This window comes from Populus alba, chromosome 12, assembly GCF_005239225.2.
Source record: "Populus alba chromosome 12, ASM523922v2, whole genome shotgun sequence".
NCBI classification, from domain to species: domain Eukaryota; kingdom Viridiplantae; phylum Streptophyta; class Magnoliopsida; order Malpighiales; family Salicaceae; genus Populus; species Populus alba.
In genome coordinates this window covers 1,034,114-1,052,873 of record NC_133295.1, presented here as the reverse complement: position 1 = coordinate 1,052,873, position 18,760 = coordinate 1,034,114, and the positions used below count along the sequence as shown (strand labels likewise).

The window sequence follows — 18,760 nt, the reverse complement described above, 5'->3', positions numbered from 1 at the left end:
ATGAGCCTTGCAATCTTTGAATGAATTTAGAAGTTTGTCAGTCGTATTTGTTTTGTCTATTGTTAAATAACGGGTAAAGTTCTCAATAATTTTGTGGAGTTGAAATTTGTAATCAATTTGATTAACTGAGGGTTGCTTGTGCGATCATGACAACTTATGGTATGAAAGTATGGTATCTAATGGGAAACTTGAATCTGTGCAAATACTGGAATTGGATGAGGAGAGAAACAGAAAATCTATGATTCCTTGTAGTAATAGTTTCCAGTTTGGCAATGATCTCATGCTTTATGATTTGTTTAGAATTATCAATTGTTGGGTTTGACACACAATGGGAAACTTTCTCTCTATGGGATGACCATAAAATGGTTTTGGATAATATCAAAGAAAATTGTGAATGAGATTAATTTGGGGCAAGTGAATAATTTCTTATTTGTACTTGTCTAGTAGATCACAGCTGAATGAAGAGCAGTCTAATATTTCTAGTCTAGTCACGGAGGAGGATTTAAAACATTTGAACTAGCTTGTTGAGGTTAAAGATGGAGGTTCTACTTGGATACATATGATGGATCGTTCCACCACAACTATGAGATACCAAGCATGGAAGAGAGATCCCAAGGTAGATTGTTCTCTCTTATTCAAACAGTAATTTAATACAGGCCAACAATTTTATCAGGTCTTCTGATTCAATTTGGTAATGTGTGGAATATAAACATCTTTTTTTGATCAATTTTTGTTTAAATGGGTTGTTAGATTGTCCTCCTTAATATCCGTAGCAGTACTGTCTTTGAGGATGCCTCACCAGAGGTAGTGAAAGACTTCTTTTGGGATGATGACTTCCGGACAAAGTGGGATGACATGCTTGTTTATTTTGCAATATTAGATGAATGTTCCATCACAGGGACCATGCTAGTGCATTAGATACGAAAAGTGAGTCTTCCTTTCATAAGCTCTAAATCAAAGCTTGTCTTGGTTTTATGTGCTCATCTCCTACCAATGCTTTGTGCTGCAGTTTCTTTTTTTCTGTAGTGACAGAGAATACATAATAGGTCGACGAATATGGGAGTCGGGCAGATCTTATTTCTATGTGACGAAGGTATGAATCAGAGAATACATATATGTACAATAATAATAATATTAAGCAACATCTATTTGGTACCTAACTAAACTTATGTTGGGACAAACATGGAAACTGAGTTCAGCTACATGTAAGGTAACAGAGGTCAAACAAGCCAATCAGCTAGGGCTGCTGATGCTAACTAAGTTGAACTGGTCTTCTGAAACCTTCCATTTTGAATATCCCCAACCATAGGGTACAAATAAACAATTGATTCTCACTGGCTTAAAATTGGGATGGCTTAAAGTGCTTCTCAGAGTGTAATTCTTATTAGTTCCAGTTCCTATTGAATTGACTCAGGTGAATTGAAAAATTAGTAACTTGTTTCTAAAAAAATGTTTGAAACGATACACAGTGATAGGAATGGAAAAGACTCGTTCCATATGAGGGAGGCCCTCTCTGTGTAATTACAATTCCCAAACCAACCAAGTTTTCTTCTAGAACTACATCTTTCTATTGCTCAAACTCATAATCACTTCCCACTAGTGGGAGAGAGATAGCAATGGACCACAAGGTCCTGTGGAAAAAGACTTTCTTTATTAATAAATGGGAGCATTCTGCAATCTCATCTATAAGCTTTTTATCAAGCCTGCTTGTTTTCTTTTGCAATCATCACTGAGATTTTGGACCTCCAATCTAATTGACTGCATCTAACTAATTTCAGGGAGTACCATGCTCATCTGTCCCAAGGCGAGATAAGCCTAGACGGGTTGACCTATACTACTCAAGCTGGTGTATCCGAGCAGGTATATCATATCTTCGTCCTTTCTTCCATTTAATTGAATAGATCCTTTTTCACCTTGAAACATTTCTTCAGATTCTCACTACCCCAGACCATTGGGCAATTGCTTTGTCCCGTAAAGAGCTAGTCTCTAAATTATTTGTCATGAGACTTAGAATAGTGACTAACAGCTAAATCCGCTTGAATTACACTTGGTCAGTGGAATTGAGGAGAGGTGATGGCCAGCTGACTGCTTGTGAAGTGTTGCTCTTCCATCATGAAGACATGGGCATCCCATAGGAAATCGTTAAGCTTGGAGTGCGGCAGGGCATGTGGGGAACTGTCAAGAAGATTGAACCTGGTTTACATGCCTACCAAAAAGCAAGAGCATTAGGGGCAGAACTTTCTCGGCCTGCTTTCATCGCTCAGATTAACACCAAAATAAATCCAGAGCTGCTGAGATCCTTGGGTGGTGATGAGAATTTGTCAGAGAATGAAGCAGCTACCACTACTTCTGAGAAGTCTTTGGGCCAGAACATACCAAAGCTTCTAATTTTTTGTGGGGCTATTATCCTTGCATGCAGCTTTGATAGAGGACTCTTGACGAAGGCATTTATATTCAATATGGGAAGAAGGTTTGGAAACATGGGAAGGAATGCAAGATTGAATGCTGGAACTACTTGAAAGTTGAAAACCCAATATGAGAGATGCTCTACTTTTTAACTACCAGGGTCACTCTTACCTTTCAGTGGTAGTGGGAGGTTGTATAATTTTGTATCATACTTCAAAAACATGTCGATAATGCGATATGATAGAGGGTGCTTTTACTCAAAGCAGAATTTTTCTCTTCAATCAGTTAAACCACAGATACTTAAAGGTCCATATATCATCTGCTCTACAAGATGTTGTCATTGTTTATGTTCATCAGTCTCATTTTAGCCCACTTGTTGCAGAAATATTTGTCAACAAGATGTCATGTGCTTTGATGGATAGCTTCTCCCATATTATTAGTTCAAAACACCCATTAAGGTTTTAATCTTCCTTCTCTACATGCTCTGCTCCAGTACAATATCTAATCTTATAGAATGAGAAGTTTCATAGGAGACATCCCTCTACTCATTTCCTCCAATTCAACGTCTTTCATTTCATGCCATAGGAATTAACAAATAAATCATAATCAGCAAAAGTTTAGACTAAAAATTGTAGCATTTTTCCTTAGTAATGTCTAATCAATGCATGACTAGCTACAACAGAAGCAGTAAGTAATGTTTTGGAGAAAGAAGGTGATGTCCATGGTTTATCATTAATAACAACCTCTGCAAGGCAGTGTTGGAGATAATTAACCACGTAGACCATGCAGAATCAATGACATATTAATGTTTCAAAACAGTTTAATCCATCCAGTTGGGGTGCTAATTTTGGCATCTCACTGGTCTTATTCACTTTTGCCACCATATTTTCACCAGATGATCTCATTCTGCTTCCCAGCTCCTGAACATAAACAAAGTTAAGCTTGGATTCTTCCACATAAATAAGAAACTAAAACTACAGTTGAAAGAAAGCAAAGAAATTTATGAAGGGACCTAGTTTATTACCTAAGCTTTGGTGTGGCTTTTGTCGAAGAAATAAATCCCAGTTGCAGCAACAACTGTCATTGTCACAGACATTGCACCCATCGTCATTCTTCTATGTTATTCTTGGAGACAATGGCCTCTAATGAAATAACTTGATTTTATATGGAGAAACACTAAGGAGGGGGTAAAGCAATAGCAAAGGAATTTGAGATACCTTGCTAGTGAAGAGAAGTAAAGAGTGATAAAGAGAGGAAAGAAAGGCAAAAAAACTAGGGCAAGAAAGAAAGGAATACAAAGACTATCTCTTATGGTACTATCATGACTTGGAAAAACTAAAAAACTAAAAAACCTAAACTGGAAATCTCTCTGTGACAAATTAAGGACCTAGCCTTCCTTCCCTCTTCACCTTCTTAAATTTATAGTATATTAGGCTCTATTTATGGCTTTGATTTCATGAGCATTCATTTGGGGTAGAGATGAAAAGGATAATCCTATCCAATTTTTAAGTTACCTATTCCATTGGACATGGTTTCCTCCTGAGAATAAAAGAAGAGCCCTCGTCAAGAGGGAGGGAGCCGACCACACAAGTACATAGCACTTTGCTCATCTCTTATCTTGCAAGCAACTTGCCCTCAAGATAATTGTATTTCTTCCCCTCATGTATGACTTGGGTTTGAATCATATATATTGATCATACCCGTTTAATGGTTAATATTTTATGTTTATAAATGTATTTTAATCTTCATCTTCATCCAAATAACTTACTCAAGACCAAAGGTTTCTTCACTAATATTAAACTTGGTTGGGCCTATGACTTCCTAGTATAATAAGAGTTTCAAATAAATTAAAATAGGCTTCTGCTTATTTTATGAAAAATAGTTTCTTAAAATTATTTTCTAAAATTTTTTATATTTATTTATCATTTAAAAAGTCAGTTAATAAAGAACATTTCACCTTTTCAGAAGTTGCAAAAAAATAAAGAATATCCAGTTATTAGTTATTTGTTAATTAAATCAAATTTGGTTCTTAATCTTTTAATTACTATATATTTTGTTTTGAATAATTTTTTTTTAATTTTTTTAATTTAAAATTTTATTTTATTTTATTTTTTTATTAATTTTAGTCCTTATTCTTTCTATTTTTTTTTTTCAATTGAATTTTTATTATCTATTAGATTTGACCTCTATTCTTTTGATTGTTATTTATTTTATTTGAAATAATTTATGAAATTAATTTTTTTTCAATTTCATCCTCCTTCAACTTCTTTACTCATTTTTTTAACTGCTATTTTTAATTTAAAATAATTTATAAAATTAATTATTTTTTTAATTTCATCATCTCTTAACTTTATAATCTGACAGTTTAGGTTCTCATTTTTTAATAAAATTAAAAAAATAAAAAATAATTTATTTTCTAACTCATTTTTTATAGTATAATTAAATATTAAAAAATATTTTTTATAATATTATTAAATATAAAAAAATATATTTTTTAATAAACAAACAGGGATAAAAGTTGACCTAGTCTCACTGGTCACACTGCCCCTAGTTTAACTTTTTAAAAAACCAAAACTGTGCGATTTTATGATCTATGGAAAACTTGGCAAGCTATCGCCTTTTTTATTTTTGAGAAAAATTAAACAACATTTAGAGATATGAAAAACATGAGATATTATAGACGGTCAATGTCTTGAATGCCTTAAGGAATATTATGCCAGAAAGATTTTTTAATTAGAAATAGGAGATAAGAACAAGAGATGTGCCGCTTGGTAAACAAGAAAGATGCATCAAGAAAGCATAGGTACGTGTGCTGATGGCATTTAAAACATGATGGTTTCTTGCAAGTATTGAAAACTTCAATCTTCCCTTCATCTAAACCTTTTTTCAGTGTTCAAAGTAATTGATGAAATGGAAATCGGAATTAATGGCGCCAGAGATTCTTATCGTTACGGTAAGTTCTTTGACGAAAATAGCAGTGGACAGCTGCTTGCAGATGACCTCATCATGCAAGAAATTATTCCTTACTTGGCGTCCTAAGTTTCATCGGAGGTGGAGGCCATCATCAGAGCAATCAATAAGCTATCACAGTAATTCCATTTTTTATTTTTATTCTTTACCTTCTTGGCTAATGAAATTATTCATTCATAAAAAAATAAAAAATAAAAACACGAGACTTGGTCGCGGTTTTGCCTATAAAGAAACTTGAATTTAATTTAATTAATGATGTTAAATCTACAGATTAAGAGGGAAAAGTGAGTCTTATAACTGCAAAATGTTGATTACATTACATGAATCACCCGCAATAAATAAATATTTAAATATACACACACACGAAATTAGTTAGTGAAAAACTGAAAGAAAAGCTCAATAAGTAATCATGGTCTCAAAACAGTGCACACCATCTAACTCCGGAGCAAACCTTATTCTCCTCTTTTGTTGCTGTAATGGCTTGCTAATGTTTACAGGAGATGATTTTGACGATGATGTTGAAGACTTGCCATCGCTCCCTTCAGACATCTCTCTCTTCTTCATGGACTCAACCTGTGGCTGGCTGTTCCCTTCTTTGGAAGCACTGGATGAGAACCTGAGCTTCTGCACAAGTGATTCTGCGCATAGGGCATCAAATGAACTGAACATAGACATCATCGTGATTGAAACTTGGATCAAAGAAATGGGCTGTGTTTACTTTCTTTTCTTATATGTTACAACAACTACGCAAGCAATTAAAGATCGTCTTCTGTGGCTCAAAACAGGCTTGTTTTTGAGGTTTCAAGAAAAAGGATTTCCTCTTAGGTTTCTTGAAGGAGAAGGATTTCTTGCTTGGATTCGATACATGAGAGAGGGAGGGAGGAGAGGTATATAAAGGGTAGGAGAAATCTCATCTCGAATGCCTAGAAATATCTGGAAAGAAACGGTGGGATGTAGGTGTAGAGGTTGGACCGAAGGATGACTTGGTCCAGTTACTGCTTGTGAACTGGACAAAGATATATTTCAACTGCCCATTGGAAGTTGAGCACCCATTGTTTGACTTATCACCTCCGTGGAAAGCTGAGATGAAGGTGGACTGCCTCTCCAAATTCCAACACGGGACGTGGGGTGCTTTTGGGACTTGTCAAAACTGAGCTGGAAACTCACCTTTTGCAAGCTCAAAGAAGGTTCTTTGTTGTTGACGACAAGGCGACCCAGATAGGTACTTCTGTTGGTCCGGTTGTGTTTGGACAAGAGGTTTTACCTTACTCGGCAAGACATGTTCTAGAAATAAAATAAAAAAATCAAGTTTTAATCAAGTCTTTTTCAAGTTGATTAGATGATGAGTCAACTTAAATTTTAAAACAGATTATACCAGGTTAATCCTTTTATTTTTATTAAAACTCAATATGATTTATGCTCCTAATCATTAGAATTACGGATTAACTCATTAAATGAGATCGGGTTTTAAAATTATAATTTATAAAAGGCACCTCTTAGTTAAATTTATATAAATTTATGGAGAACGGTTTTTAAAACTGTGGTTTGTACAAGCCACTTGGTAGTTAAATTTATATAAAATTGTGGAGGAGAGTGGAGATCTGACCGGTTACTTGTTCCAATTATGCGTTGGTGCTTGGTGGCATGATTTTTTACAGCATATAGTGGCGGTGTTCGTAGTGTTTTCTTGATCAAGAAAGTTTGTTTGGTGCACTTGTACATGCTATGTTGTGGGCGAGCTTTTGACACGATATATATATGAGTAAATTATTCCTTACTCCCTCAGTTGATATATATAAAGAGAAGTTGTGTTTCAATAAAGTTAATTAAGTAATTTAATTAACTATGGACCAATCGATATTATTTTTTTATTTGGTATGAACACAAACTATGTATTAAATAGATGGGTGCATCATGACAGGGCTAATGTTCTTGTCTTATACGTTAGAAAGTTTGGTTTAGTGGGTTCCAAGTAAGCATGCCAAAACAATGTCCAATCCTCATTTTATATAGCCCTTGCTAGTAAATTAAAGCAGTTTAGCCCAGAAAAAATGGTTCAAATTTCTTCCAACTCAAATCTCATTGTCCAATAAAGATTCACATAGCATAATATTCCAGCAATTGAAGGGGCTATTTTTCCACTATAAATACCAACTTCAAGCTCTCACGGTGAAGCACCATGTTTTTGGACTCAAGATTAGGTTCGGTTTTTGTTGAGGAGGCTAGATCTCTTCTCTGTGGTGTTTTGAAATTAGCAAAACAATCATCTCCTAGCTGTTACAAGTGGAAAGATGACTGAAGTTCGAACCAAAGAGAAACTCGAGCACATGATATTAGCAATGCTGCATTGCCACAGTAACGAATACAACTGGAAAACTATTACTTAAAAAAAAACTTCTTCCATCGTGAACTGTGTTAATAGGTTTCCAAAACTTGGATAATCTCCAACACCATGAACATCAAGCATGGATACCATCCCAACTATGATAGTAAATAACAACTTAGTCGGATATATTTGAAAGTTTTGAAACAACAAAACCGTTGAACTTTGATCCAACAAGTAAGATTTGTTAAGAACTGAATCATGATCGGTATAAACAAGCAAGTTATAATGCTAAAACATCAAAAATTCTTGTATTACTAGAAAGAATTCATGGTCAATCAGTCAGAAATTCTCAAATCATCAACCAAAATTTCACCAAATTGCAATTTAGGAGCCGGTCCTAATTTCATAAAGAGGCCAAAAGAGTTACAATTGATAACAATGGAAAGAAGCACCTAATCGAACAAGCTGAATCCCATGTCATCGTCACTCTCTGGAGCTTCCTCCTGCACGTAAACAAACACCAAATCTCAAAAAAAAATACAAATTCTCTAAACTCAAATAACCCACAACAAAATCTGCAATTTCATTTAAAATTCCCGTGAAAATCAAACCTTGACAAATAAGCAAAACAAATCACAACAAAAACAACACACTCAATTTTAAGACTTCGACACCAAAAAAAAAAAAGCACCATTAAGTTTACCTTCTTCTCCTCAATAGCAGGAGCAGCGGCAGATGCAGCGGCAGGAGCAGAAGAAGAAACAGCAACAGGAGCGGCAGCACCACCACCAGCGCCAATATTCATGATAAGATCACCCACATTTCTCTTTTCAGCAAGCTTAGCAAAAAGACTTGGCCAGTAAGATTCCACAGTCACATTAGCTGACTTCACAAGTGTAGCAATCTTATCTGACTGCATAATTATTACAAGAAAAAAACATTAGTTTTCTTCGCAAAACCATAGGAAAAAAAGAAGCAACAACTTGTGTTTGTGATGAGTGTTTCTTACAGTGATGGCGATGTCTTCATCGTGGAGGATGAGGGTAGCGTAAATGCAAGCAAGCTCACTACCAGCCATGATTGCTGTGATTTGCTTGGTGACCTGCTGCTGCGGAGGGAGTTTGAGGGAGTTTGATTTGTATTTATAGATAGGACTAGGGTTTCAGGAAGAGCGGCAAGAAAGAAAGAAATGGTTTTGCTTTTCATTTGTATTTTGTGGCAGCCCAAGTACGTTCAATGAGCCCTTATTGCAAATTATTTGTGGGTGCCCAGATGGATACCATGGCCTAACTTCAGAAGCGTCTGGGAACGCGGTTTGAAATTGTGTTTCCATAAAATTTTAAAAAAAATTATTAAATTTTAATATAATTTTTATATTTTAAATTATTTTGATGTGCTGATGTCAAAAATAATTTTAAAAAAATAAAAAAAATTATTGACATGTATTTCAGTACGAAAAGTTATTTGAAAAACAATTATTACCACACTACCAAACGTACTCGATCCTTAATTGACGGAGTCCATCTGTCTATGATGGGCAAGAATCACCGTAACTTATTTCCATGTTCAAATAAACAGTAAAGAAGATAGTGTTTTTTTTTTTCATTCCCTTTTTTATTCTTTTCATCTTAGTTCTTTTTTCAATTTTATTTTGTAATATTTACTTGATTATAAATTTTTCTTTGTATTTTGTTTCAGTTTGTATCTTATAAGATTATTACAATCTCAAATAAAAGTCTCAATTGTTATTCTATACTTGATTTTACAAACGTGTGTGTGTGTATATATATATATATATATATTTTCATGTTATTAAGTTGAAAAAAATATCTTAGACCTAGTAGAGTTCATCACCTAGATTACAGATTTAACAGGTTAAACCATGGAGTCCAAGCTGATCCAATACATTTATGTTCAATATTATAAAAACGTCTACTTGAAAAGAAAAGAAAAAAGCTAAAAAACACTTTTTATAGGTATTTCAGGTTATCTTTTGGACCTGTCAAGTCAACTAAATCATGTCGGAACTCTCACAGAGTTTAATTTAAACTCGAACTAGACAGATTTAAGTCGGGAGGTTTCAAAATTGACATGTTGAATGAGATTTAATAACAATGCTAAAAAAATTTATCTTTATTTATTTATTTTTAAAAATCAAACCATATTTTTTATTAGTCATCTAAGTTATTTTTAGACTTGCCGAGTTAATCGAATCATATTAGGATAACTATCCTATAATTTAATTTTAAACTTGAGTTAGATAAATAATTATATCATAAGTTTTAAAAGGTAACTAATTTAATAATAATGACAAATATTTTTTATAATTTAAAAAATTACATTAAAAAATATTTTTATTCCGACCACATCATTGCGACCACGTAAACTAATATCTTCTAAGAAAAAAAAAACAAAAAAAAACAAATGCTTTACCTCGAGAGTTCGGATATAATAGCCTTAACCAATGGGGTTTTGAGATGTGGGACCAAGATGGATTCTTGTGACAACCTTTGGATGATATTGTGGCCATTGCCAAAAAACCGCTTTGCTTACTATTTAAATTTATTTTCTATATTAAAAATAAAAAGATTCACTCCAAAACATTTCAAGAAATTAATTAATTTTATATCTTCTATCTTTTTTTATGTAATTAAACATTTTTTTTATCCTTTTTTACATCTAAAACATGCCAAACAAGGCCTTTAATTTGTACATTCACGCACATACAGGCGGTGAAAGAAGAGGAGGAAACATTCACATCTGCACGCTTTCATCACCACCGGTGAGAATACTCGGTCCCATTTCATTTTCCATGGCATTTCACCACCAATGTACCACCGGTAATGGACAACAAAATGACATCACGGCACCGTCGCTTTATACAAACAGATCAGAGCAACTGGAGTGACAAGTAACAGGTCAAACTATAACACACTTGAATGTTCACTGATTTAAATTGATGGAAGGGAAGTATCCAAATTCAACACAAAAGTGCCAACATAAACAAATACTCGGTTTAAGCTTAAGGTAAAAATCCGCAATCCAAAATGACAAGAAACCACCAAGCCTTACACTACTAGTTCATGCCTTCATCAAAGCATTTCAAGTAACAGTCTGACTGGATATTTAGAACAACTGGCCCCTCGATATTTCTTGCAAGCAGGCCTCAGAGTTTTCTGCATCGAAGAAGTTTCAGGTAACAGTCTGATTGGATACGGAGTTTAAAGCGCTCAGGCACTGCCTGACCGTGCCTGCAAAGGGAGAAGAGCTTATACTGAGTACATTATTAGCCACTGTATTGAAGTCTCACGCTCACAACAAAATAATAACTAAAAATTCTTTGCCCTTTCTTTTTTGATTAACCCAAAGGGGGACTTGCCTTGGTGGGAGATTCAGACCTCGACCTGGACCTTGATTTTGGTCTGCGTATTCAATACAAGAGAATGACAAAAGGTGCCTTAGCTCAAGAAAAACAGCAAATAAAATGTGATGCAAGGAAACTAATTACCTGGATGACTTGAGAGGTGAAGCAGATCTAGTTTTTGACCTTGACCTTGACCTCGACCTTGACCTTGAAACAGATCGTTCCAATGATTTGCTGCATAAAACAGACAGCTATCACTTTATGGTGAAAAAAAAACCTTCAAAGTAGAATGCCATTGAAAAAAAAAAAGCACACACACCTCCGGTTCCTCCTTGGACTTCGGCTCCTGCTCCTGCTCCTGCTCCGGCTTCTGCTCCTGCTCCTGCTCCGGCTTCTGCTCCTGCTCCTGCTCCGACCACGGCTCCGGCTCCTTGATGGAGAGCCCTCATATTGCTTCACCTTTACGAATCAGAACAAACATGCAGAACCAAGAGCAATTATTAAATGAGCCTGGCATCTTTAAAAAAATATTTTCCTTAATATATGTCCAAAGCATCTCCATGTGGAAGATAGTGAGCTATTTTTAACTCCAAAATAGAAGAAGGAGGGAGTGAGGTAAGGATCCGCTAGGTATAATTAAAGTGAGAACAGGGTAAATTTGCATGCTTGAGACAGTTCTGCACTATAAAACCATTTTCAAATATTTGAATTAACTTACTACCAACTCAACAGATAAAATGCTGGATTTAATGGTTACCCGAATATAAGCTCTGGCCCAGGGATTTTTAAACTCAGTATCATCAAGTTTCCGAATCTGAATAACATAAACCCATGCCAGCTGTTAGATAAGAGGAAATAACAACAATCCCAAGCATATTTTTTTTTAACCAAGAAACAACTCACGGCATATTTCATGTCTTCATGATTTGTATAATCAACAAGTCCTAAAGTTCCTGAATGTTAAGTCCAAAATTTCAATTCAGTAGCAGCATGAAGACATGCAGCTCATGAGATATTTAACAGTGTGTGTTCCAATATCAGCATCCAAGCATACTTTGCACCTCACTCCAAATTGGGATGTGAAATTGAACGCCAGTTAGATGAATTTCAAGAAAAAAGCTAAAACAGGAACAGGAATGGGAAGTTACAGCATTCTAAGAGGCATACCATCACCATCACGAGTAACTTCAGCAAAACACACATCTCCTGCTTTCCGCATATGATCCTGAAATCAATTTATCACTAAGAAGCAAGGTACATAAACAGATAAATTTTGGTTGGTCAAGCATTGGAAGTTCTCCAACCTTCAAATCTTGCCAGGAAGCAGAAGAAGGAAGACCACGAACAATAACTGCAGGTCAAATATGTGGTTTAGAATTATATCCAGGTTACTTGGAAGGAAACTAGAGCAAACCATATGCAAGAAGGGTAGTTTTTGGAAGGACAGTGTCTATTTATTGCTCTGAATCTTTTATAAAGAAAAAAAATATTCCCCCAAACAAACCTCGAAATTCAGAATGGCGCGAGATGCCAAGTCGACCCCCACCCCCACCGCCTCCTCCTCCTCCTCCTCCACCACCACCACCACCATACCCACCACGACGATCATTTGACGATGGTCCTCTACCACCATGGGCAAGCTCAACCTGCATAGTAACAATGAGAAATAAAAGAGGCAAGTAGTAAAAGATATATAGAGAAACAATTGGAACCAGTTAATACCCTTAAACGAGAACCGTCAAAGTTATAGCCATCACGGCCCCTTATTGCATCTTCAGCATCCCGAGCATTTTCAAACTGCAAACAAAAAACCACGAGTCCAATGGTGAAGATTCCAGTTGTGAGAGGGGGCTCTAGGTGAGATAATGAGGATAGTTTCAGCATTTTCTCAATAAGTTGTTGCTCCCCACCCCAGACTCAAAACAACTCTACACTCTTGTTGCAACCCAAGACAACCAACAATGCACACAATGGCCCCAAAAGATAATTCAAAGCGCTCTCCTTTTTTCCATCCAGAAAATACAAGATGGCTACCTAGCTCCATATGTTGCAGAGATCAAGTGTAGTAAGAGCACTACCTCGACAAAACAATAACAAGGGGGCCGAGGTGGAATCTTCAATTCAACATCCAGGATACGGCCATACTGCAAAATCAAAAAACAAAATCTGGAAGCTTAGCCATACTGGTAAACCATTGGAAAGCTAAATTGCAGCTGTATAGCAAATACTAACCATGCCATCTTTATATAAATATATATATATATATAACTGGTCTAGTAACAGCTATTTCTCTATGTTATTGTGCAAACAGCGAGCATTGCATAAGTCATACGCACACATATTGTTCATCCTCGGAGCAGTATACAGACAAGCAATGTATTGCTTAAATTTCTCAATATTTAAATCCACTGATCAGAAGCACAGCTGTGCCTGAATGAACTTTTGATATGTTTTGAGGCGAGCATGGGATGCTGGAAATATATAGCATCACTCAAGGAAATAGTGATAAATAGCAAACAGGCATGTACATGCTTAATAGTAGGAAAAAATAATCATTTCTGAGACTGATAGCAATGATAATGGTGCACATATAATTAACTTAAAATGAATAGATCTCATTATTCTGCTAACAAGAAGTATAAGCTTCACATGAAAACATTTAATACAAACCTTGTAAAACAGATCTTCAACTTTTGATTCTCTTATATCTGCAGGTAAGTTGCCAACGTAGATTGTACGAGAAAAACGACCACTCATTTTTTGTATCGTAAGAATATAGCAAAGCCTTCACTGCACGATGCAAATGCATTGCATAAATAAAGGAACATGTCCAGAAACAAAAACAACTCTATCTGGTTATGTTGCGTTTATCATCAGCATGTACTATGACGATAACAAAAGTATGGCAAAACCAAAAACTATGAAGCAAACCAAGAGAGCAATCCTCCATGTGAACCATGCTCCAAAAGCTCCATTGCTCATTTTCTCCAAGAAGTTCCAAAGCTATAATAAATTGGAAATATATATTTGGTCTCCTCATCATTCCACAATATTTTGCAGATGTATAGCTCTTCTGAGTGTGAGTAACAATCTCCAGTTATAAAAAATAATACTCATAAGTCCACTCCACCCTGATTTTCCCACTCCCTCTCTATATCCCTATGCATGATTGCAAAGCTCAAATTTGTCCAAGCGCTTGTCATCTATCATAAAGAAAGCATTTGTGTCAAGAGATCAAGTAACATATTTATTTATATACCTTACTCAGCTCGCTTTTCAATCAGAATTGAACAAAACAACTCTGTAAATTACAAATACACCCCCAAATTCCCCCTTTTCAAGTCGCCCTCGGGTAGAGGCTAGGGGGCATCTGGCAGTCTCAACCCACACCACACATTTCGCAACCGCAACATGAGTTACTCCAATTAGATAGCTCGAACGGAGCATCAAAGTGTTTTCAATATGTTATGGAGTCAGTTAATGTTACCATCTTCTCAATTTCAATCAAAACAAAAGTTAATTTTGTTTTTAATGAAAAAAACTTAAAAATACTAAAAATAAATACTCTGAAGAACACGAACAGCATTGAATAGCAATTAAACAAGAAATCACAGTCGATTAATCGTAATTATTGAGCAGTAATTCAATTAGTTGCTGTAAGATTCAAGTTTTGGAAGTTGTTGGGGTTTAACAATCGAAGATTGGAATCTTGAAACCCTGAAATGAACTTGAAGAGGTTCGAGAGAGAAAGAGATGAGCTAGGTTATTGGTGATTGTACCGAGAGAGAAAGAAATGTCGATGCCGGAGCGAGCAGTTGAAGTGAGTCGGGAAGCTAGTCGCGGAGGTTTCGAGAGAGAGAACGAAGAAGCTAGCTAGGGTTTCTTGTTGTTCCTTGTCTCAAGGCTTGAAACTTTGGCCGATGCTGCGTTTTGGCTGCAATCACACGCTTAACTTTCCTAGCGTAATAATAAGCCCTTGTTATAAGACGAGGCCGGTTTGGCGATTCAACCAGTGATTGCTTGTCAGCCATTGGTTATTATAAGTGACTGTTTATTTTTTTATTTTAAAAATATTTTGTAAAAAATTTTAATTTTTTATTTTTTTTTTATTTTAAATTAATATTTTATTTTTGTATTTTTAGATCATGTGCTAATATCAAATATAATTTTTAAAAAATAAAAAATTATATTATTTTAATATTTTTAAAAAATAAAAAATATTTTAAAAAAACAACTTAAACACAAACTATATAAATTACACAAAATCAATAAAATCAAATGAAACATATATCATTCTACTTTCTTATGTTATGAAAGGAGATGAATTAAAAAAAAAACACAACTAGTCACAGTTTATTTTTTGTTTTTGAGATAAAAAAATGTTTTAAAGAAAATTAAAATTTTTATTTATTTATAAATTTTTTATATTTTAAAATAATTTTAATGTATCCATATTAAAAATTAATTTTTAAAAATAAAAAATTAATTATTTTTAAATAAAAATACTTTTAAAAATTATTATTATTTTAATACACAAGATTAGAAAAACAAATCCAACTTTTTAAATGACATTGTTTTTTAGATTTTTTATTAAAAAGACAAAAAAAAACTTTGGTGGACACCAATCAATCCATTCGGTTGGGCACCCAATCATGGGCCAGATCGACTGTGGGTTGTATTTTTATTACTATGGTGATAAGTAATTACTCGCAAGTTCAAAACTAGCTTGACCCATGAGAATATATATTGGAATAAGTTAAGACTATGATGGCAACTTTCTTTTTTTTTAAAAAAAAAAAAAGGCATAAATCATTAATAAAAATCTAAAAGTATGAAATTTTTATTGTGCATATGCCATTCTTCACCCTCTCATATTTTATTATGAATTTATTATTTAAAATATAGTTTTTTTTTAATTTGATCCTTGAATTTTTTTTACACAATTGCATTTTTTTTTACCAAATTAAAAGGCAACTTTATCAAATTTATTGACTACTCATGAAATTAAAAAAGAGAGGACTAAAGCAGAAAAGGCGCAATAAATAAGTGATGATTTTAAAGTTCACATAAAAAGTTAATCTAGTACTCGGACTTTAAAAATTATACATATTCAATTTCTCAATATTTTTTCAATCCAACTTTATGATAAAAGTTCACTTTTGTTGTATTCTAGTTCATGATTTGAGAGATGAGAGAGCAAGGTCACCGGATTTCAAATATAGACTTGTTGGCATTGATTTTGACCACTAAAAAGATTGATTTTTATGTCAAATGATTTCATTTAATGATGTGATTTCTATTTAGGTGGTTTTTTACCCTAAAAATAGATATGGACTCAATAAATTTTTTTATTTTGGGTTGATTTTGAGTTTTAAGATATTTTTTTATGTCATATATAGATTTATCAAGGTTCATATGGTGTTTTCTAGATGTTTTGGGTAAAAAAAATTAAAAATAAGTTTTTGGATAAAAAAAACTCAAATATTGATTTTTCAACCATCACAATGATCAAAATATAAAAAAATTATATGATGCGTCATCTAATTTTACTTTCTTTCAAGAAGAAAGGGGGGACTTTGCAATGAAAGAGAATTATGGGCCTAGGCATGTGGGTTTACCTAGCATACCTGTATATAGACCCTAACAAAATTGATAAAACGGGTTGGCTTGGCTTGTTAGGTCTAATAACACTCGAATTTTTTTTTTTTCTAAATTATTATTTTTTATTTTTTGAAATCAATATTTTTAATATGTTTTTTTTCAAGATTAATATTTTATTTATAATTAAATTAATATATTTTCTCTCTTTTATCTTGTTGATATAGCATCTTTAAAATTACAATTATTTTTTATGCATTTATTTTTTAAATATATTATTATAATTAATCTATAAATATTTTTGTGTTTTATATGAGCAAAATTTTTTTTTTTGTTTTTTTATAATATTTATAACATATGTAACCTTACATGATATTTTTTCTTTTTTTATTCAATTAATTCCATGTGTATTTGTTTTCATTATTGTTTAATTGAATGAAAATTTGATTCTGGTAAACAATGATATTTAATACAATCAGATGAAATGCATGTATTGTAATGTTAAAGATCTTGATTTATCTATGTTTACTGACCTTACATTTTTGTTTTCATTTATTGTTAATAATATTTTATTTTTTAATGCACATTATTCTCAATATATTTGATTATATTTATGCATATTTATTATATATATATATATATATATAGTTTTTTTATGTACAAATACGTGTTGGAAAAACCTTTATATATATATGATGCACTAACACGTGAGAGCTTTCACGTTTAATTTGCATAATAAAAGATTTGTTTTTGTCCTGGTGTTTTTTTTTGGTCATTTTTTTTTTTTGATCCTTTTAATACTGCACTGATCTTATATTGATTTTTTATGATTTGATTTTATGCCAATGATGGGACCTTTTAGTGTCGGGGAAATATTACGTGCTTGGTTGATTCTCAATTTAAAAAAACCAAATTCAATTGCATTCGTATAAAAGAACTAGAAATTCAGGTATTGGAATTGAAGACTAAATAAATGTGCAATTCCTTTTGTTTGCTAACATCGAGAATTGATTTGCAAATTCAATAATAAAAAAAAATCGGTCACTCAATTTTTTTTTATATATAATTTGACCATTTCACTAATTTTTTTTAAAATCTGAGTTGGTAGTTCGCTTTGGATCCTATACATATATATGAGGTTCTCACAATATTAGCAATGGATTGATTGCCATGATCTAGCTTGCTGAATTTGTTATTGTTTTTTGTAATTAATTTTTTTAATTTAATTATTTTTATAAGGTTATCCTGATCTTATGATTTGAATCATGATTTTGACATACTAATTAAGGTTGATTCGATTTTTTTTATAATAAAAAATAATTTTTATTGTTTAATATTGAATTATATAATAATTAAATTTTATAACTTTTTTTAATGTAATTTTTTATACAGGTCACGCTGACTTCTTTTTTTTTTTTATCTTAGCCTGCAACGGCATAAGACGAACACTCTATTGAATTGAATTGAAATAAGTTACCAAATGCATAATCTCTAGCACAAGGTCTACTTTTATGTGAACAAACATTGCTATTTAAAAGAGTGTTTGTCTATATTGCTGTCTCTGTGTTTTACTTAGAGCATGTTTGGTGCCGCGTTTGCACATGTGTTTTGCTCAAATTTGAATTTTTTTTTTGTTAAAATTGAGTTCGGTTTGTACTTTTTGTATCGTTTTGATGTGCTGATGTTAAAAATAATTTTTTAAAAAATAAAAAAACATCATTGACATGCTTTTCGACACGAAAAGCTATTTGAAAAGCAACCGCTACCACACTGCCAAATACGCTTTTAAAAAGCAAATGTGACAATGTTTGGTAACAAAAAAGCGCAAGTTATTAATCATGGGTCCCACCAAATTACAAGTATTTTTTTAATCATTTTTTTTTGAAAAATTATAATTTTTATTTTTTTAAAAAAAAATTAGTTTAAGGTGAATTAAATTTATTCGTAATGTAATCTCAATTTTATTCCTGATAATATTTTATATAATTTTACTGCACGCTCTTAAAATCATGAAAATTATAGTTTTTGTCGGATGAATTTTGTATGTAATAGAATTGTAGATAGTTTAATGGAACAATAAATTTTTTTTATAAAGT

The 18,760-nt window shown here is 33.0% G+C and overlaps 2 protein-coding genes, 1 long non-coding RNA gene and 1 pseudogene across 7 annotated transcripts; 1 reads left to right on the top strand and 3 right to left on the bottom strand.

Moving 5' to 3' along the window:
• Positions 1 to 562: 562 nt before the first annotated feature.
• On the top strand, positions 563 to 2,751 carry LOC118046712 (uncharacterized; annotated as a pseudogene).
• Positions 2,752 to 3,103: 352 nt separating this feature from the next.
• Positions 3,104 to 4,436, bottom strand: LOC140956222 (uncharacterized). Its single transcript, XR_012171380.1, has 2 exons — positions 3,431 to 4,436; positions 3,104 to 3,326 (listed from the first exon to the last, which is right to left on the bottom strand). It is a non-coding gene; the product is annotated as an uncharacterized lncRNA (long non-coding RNA).
• Positions 4,437 to 7,982: 3,546 nt separating this feature from the next.
• On the bottom strand, positions 7,983 to 8,902 carry LOC118046709 (large ribosomal subunit protein P1w). Its single transcript, XM_035055703.2, has 3 exons — positions 8,712 to 8,902; positions 8,406 to 8,615; positions 7,983 to 8,205 (listed from the first exon to the last, which is right to left on the bottom strand). The coding sequence occupies exons 1-3, from the start codon at positions 8,778 to 8,780 to the stop codon at positions 8,155 to 8,157; spliced, it is 330 nt and encodes a 109-aa protein (XP_034911594.1). The 5' UTR covers positions 8,781 to 8,902; the 3' UTR covers positions 7,983 to 8,154.
• Positions 8,903 to 10,629: 1,727 nt separating this feature from the next.
• Positions 10,630 to 15,052, bottom strand: LOC118046677 (serine/arginine-rich splicing factor SR34A). Of its 5 annotated transcripts, none has more exons than XM_073403640.1 (13): positions 13,737 to 15,052; positions 13,145 to 13,210; positions 12,789 to 12,863; positions 12,571 to 12,712; positions 12,371 to 12,417; positions 12,234 to 12,291; positions 11,970 to 12,019; positions 11,824 to 11,880; positions 11,456 to 11,525; positions 11,386 to 11,425; positions 11,211 to 11,300; positions 11,082 to 11,124; positions 10,630 to 10,953 (listed from the first exon to the last, which is right to left on the bottom strand). In XM_073403640.1, the coding sequence occupies exons 1-13, from the start codon at positions 13,821 to 13,823 to the stop codon at positions 10,933 to 10,935; spliced, it is 846 nt and encodes a 281-aa protein (XP_073259741.1). In that variant the 5' UTR covers positions 13,824 to 15,052; the 3' UTR covers positions 10,630 to 10,932. The 5 variants fall into 5 exon arrangements, with proteins under 5 accessions (XP_073259741.1, XP_073259742.1, XP_034911543.1 ...); XM_073403641.1 differs by having other exon boundaries at positions 11,386 to 11,435; positions 11,466 to 11,525; XM_035055652.2 differs by having other exon boundaries at positions 11,386 to 11,525; positions 13,737 to 13,856; positions 13,998 to 15,049.
• Positions 15,053 to 18,760: the final 3,708 nt, after the last annotated feature.

Coding starts and splice junctions, on each gene's coding strand:
- LOC118046709 (XM_035055703.2), bottom strand. CDS start 8,780: ATGGCTGGTAGTGAGCTTGCTTGCATTTACGCTACCCTCATCCTCCAC. Junction 8,616..8,711: donor ATGAAGACATCGCCATCACT/GTAAGAAACACT, acceptor ATAATTATGCAG/TCAGATAAGATTGCTACACT. Junction 8,206..8,405: donor CTGCTATTGAGGAGAAGAAG/GTAAACTTAATG, acceptor GTTTACGTGCAG/GAGGAAGCTCCAGAGAGTGA.
- LOC118046677 (XM_035055652.2), bottom strand. CDS start 13,823: ATGAGTGGTCGTTTTTCTCGTACAATCTACGTTGGCAACTTACCTGCA. Junction 12,292..12,370: donor CTTCCTGGCAAGATTTGAAG/GTTGGAGAACTT, acceptor AATTGATTTCAG/GATCATATGCGGAAAGCAGG. Junction 11,301..11,385: donor AGTCCAAGGAGGAACCGGAG/GTGTGTGTGCTT, acceptor TGTTTTATGCAG/CAAATCATTGGAACGATCTG.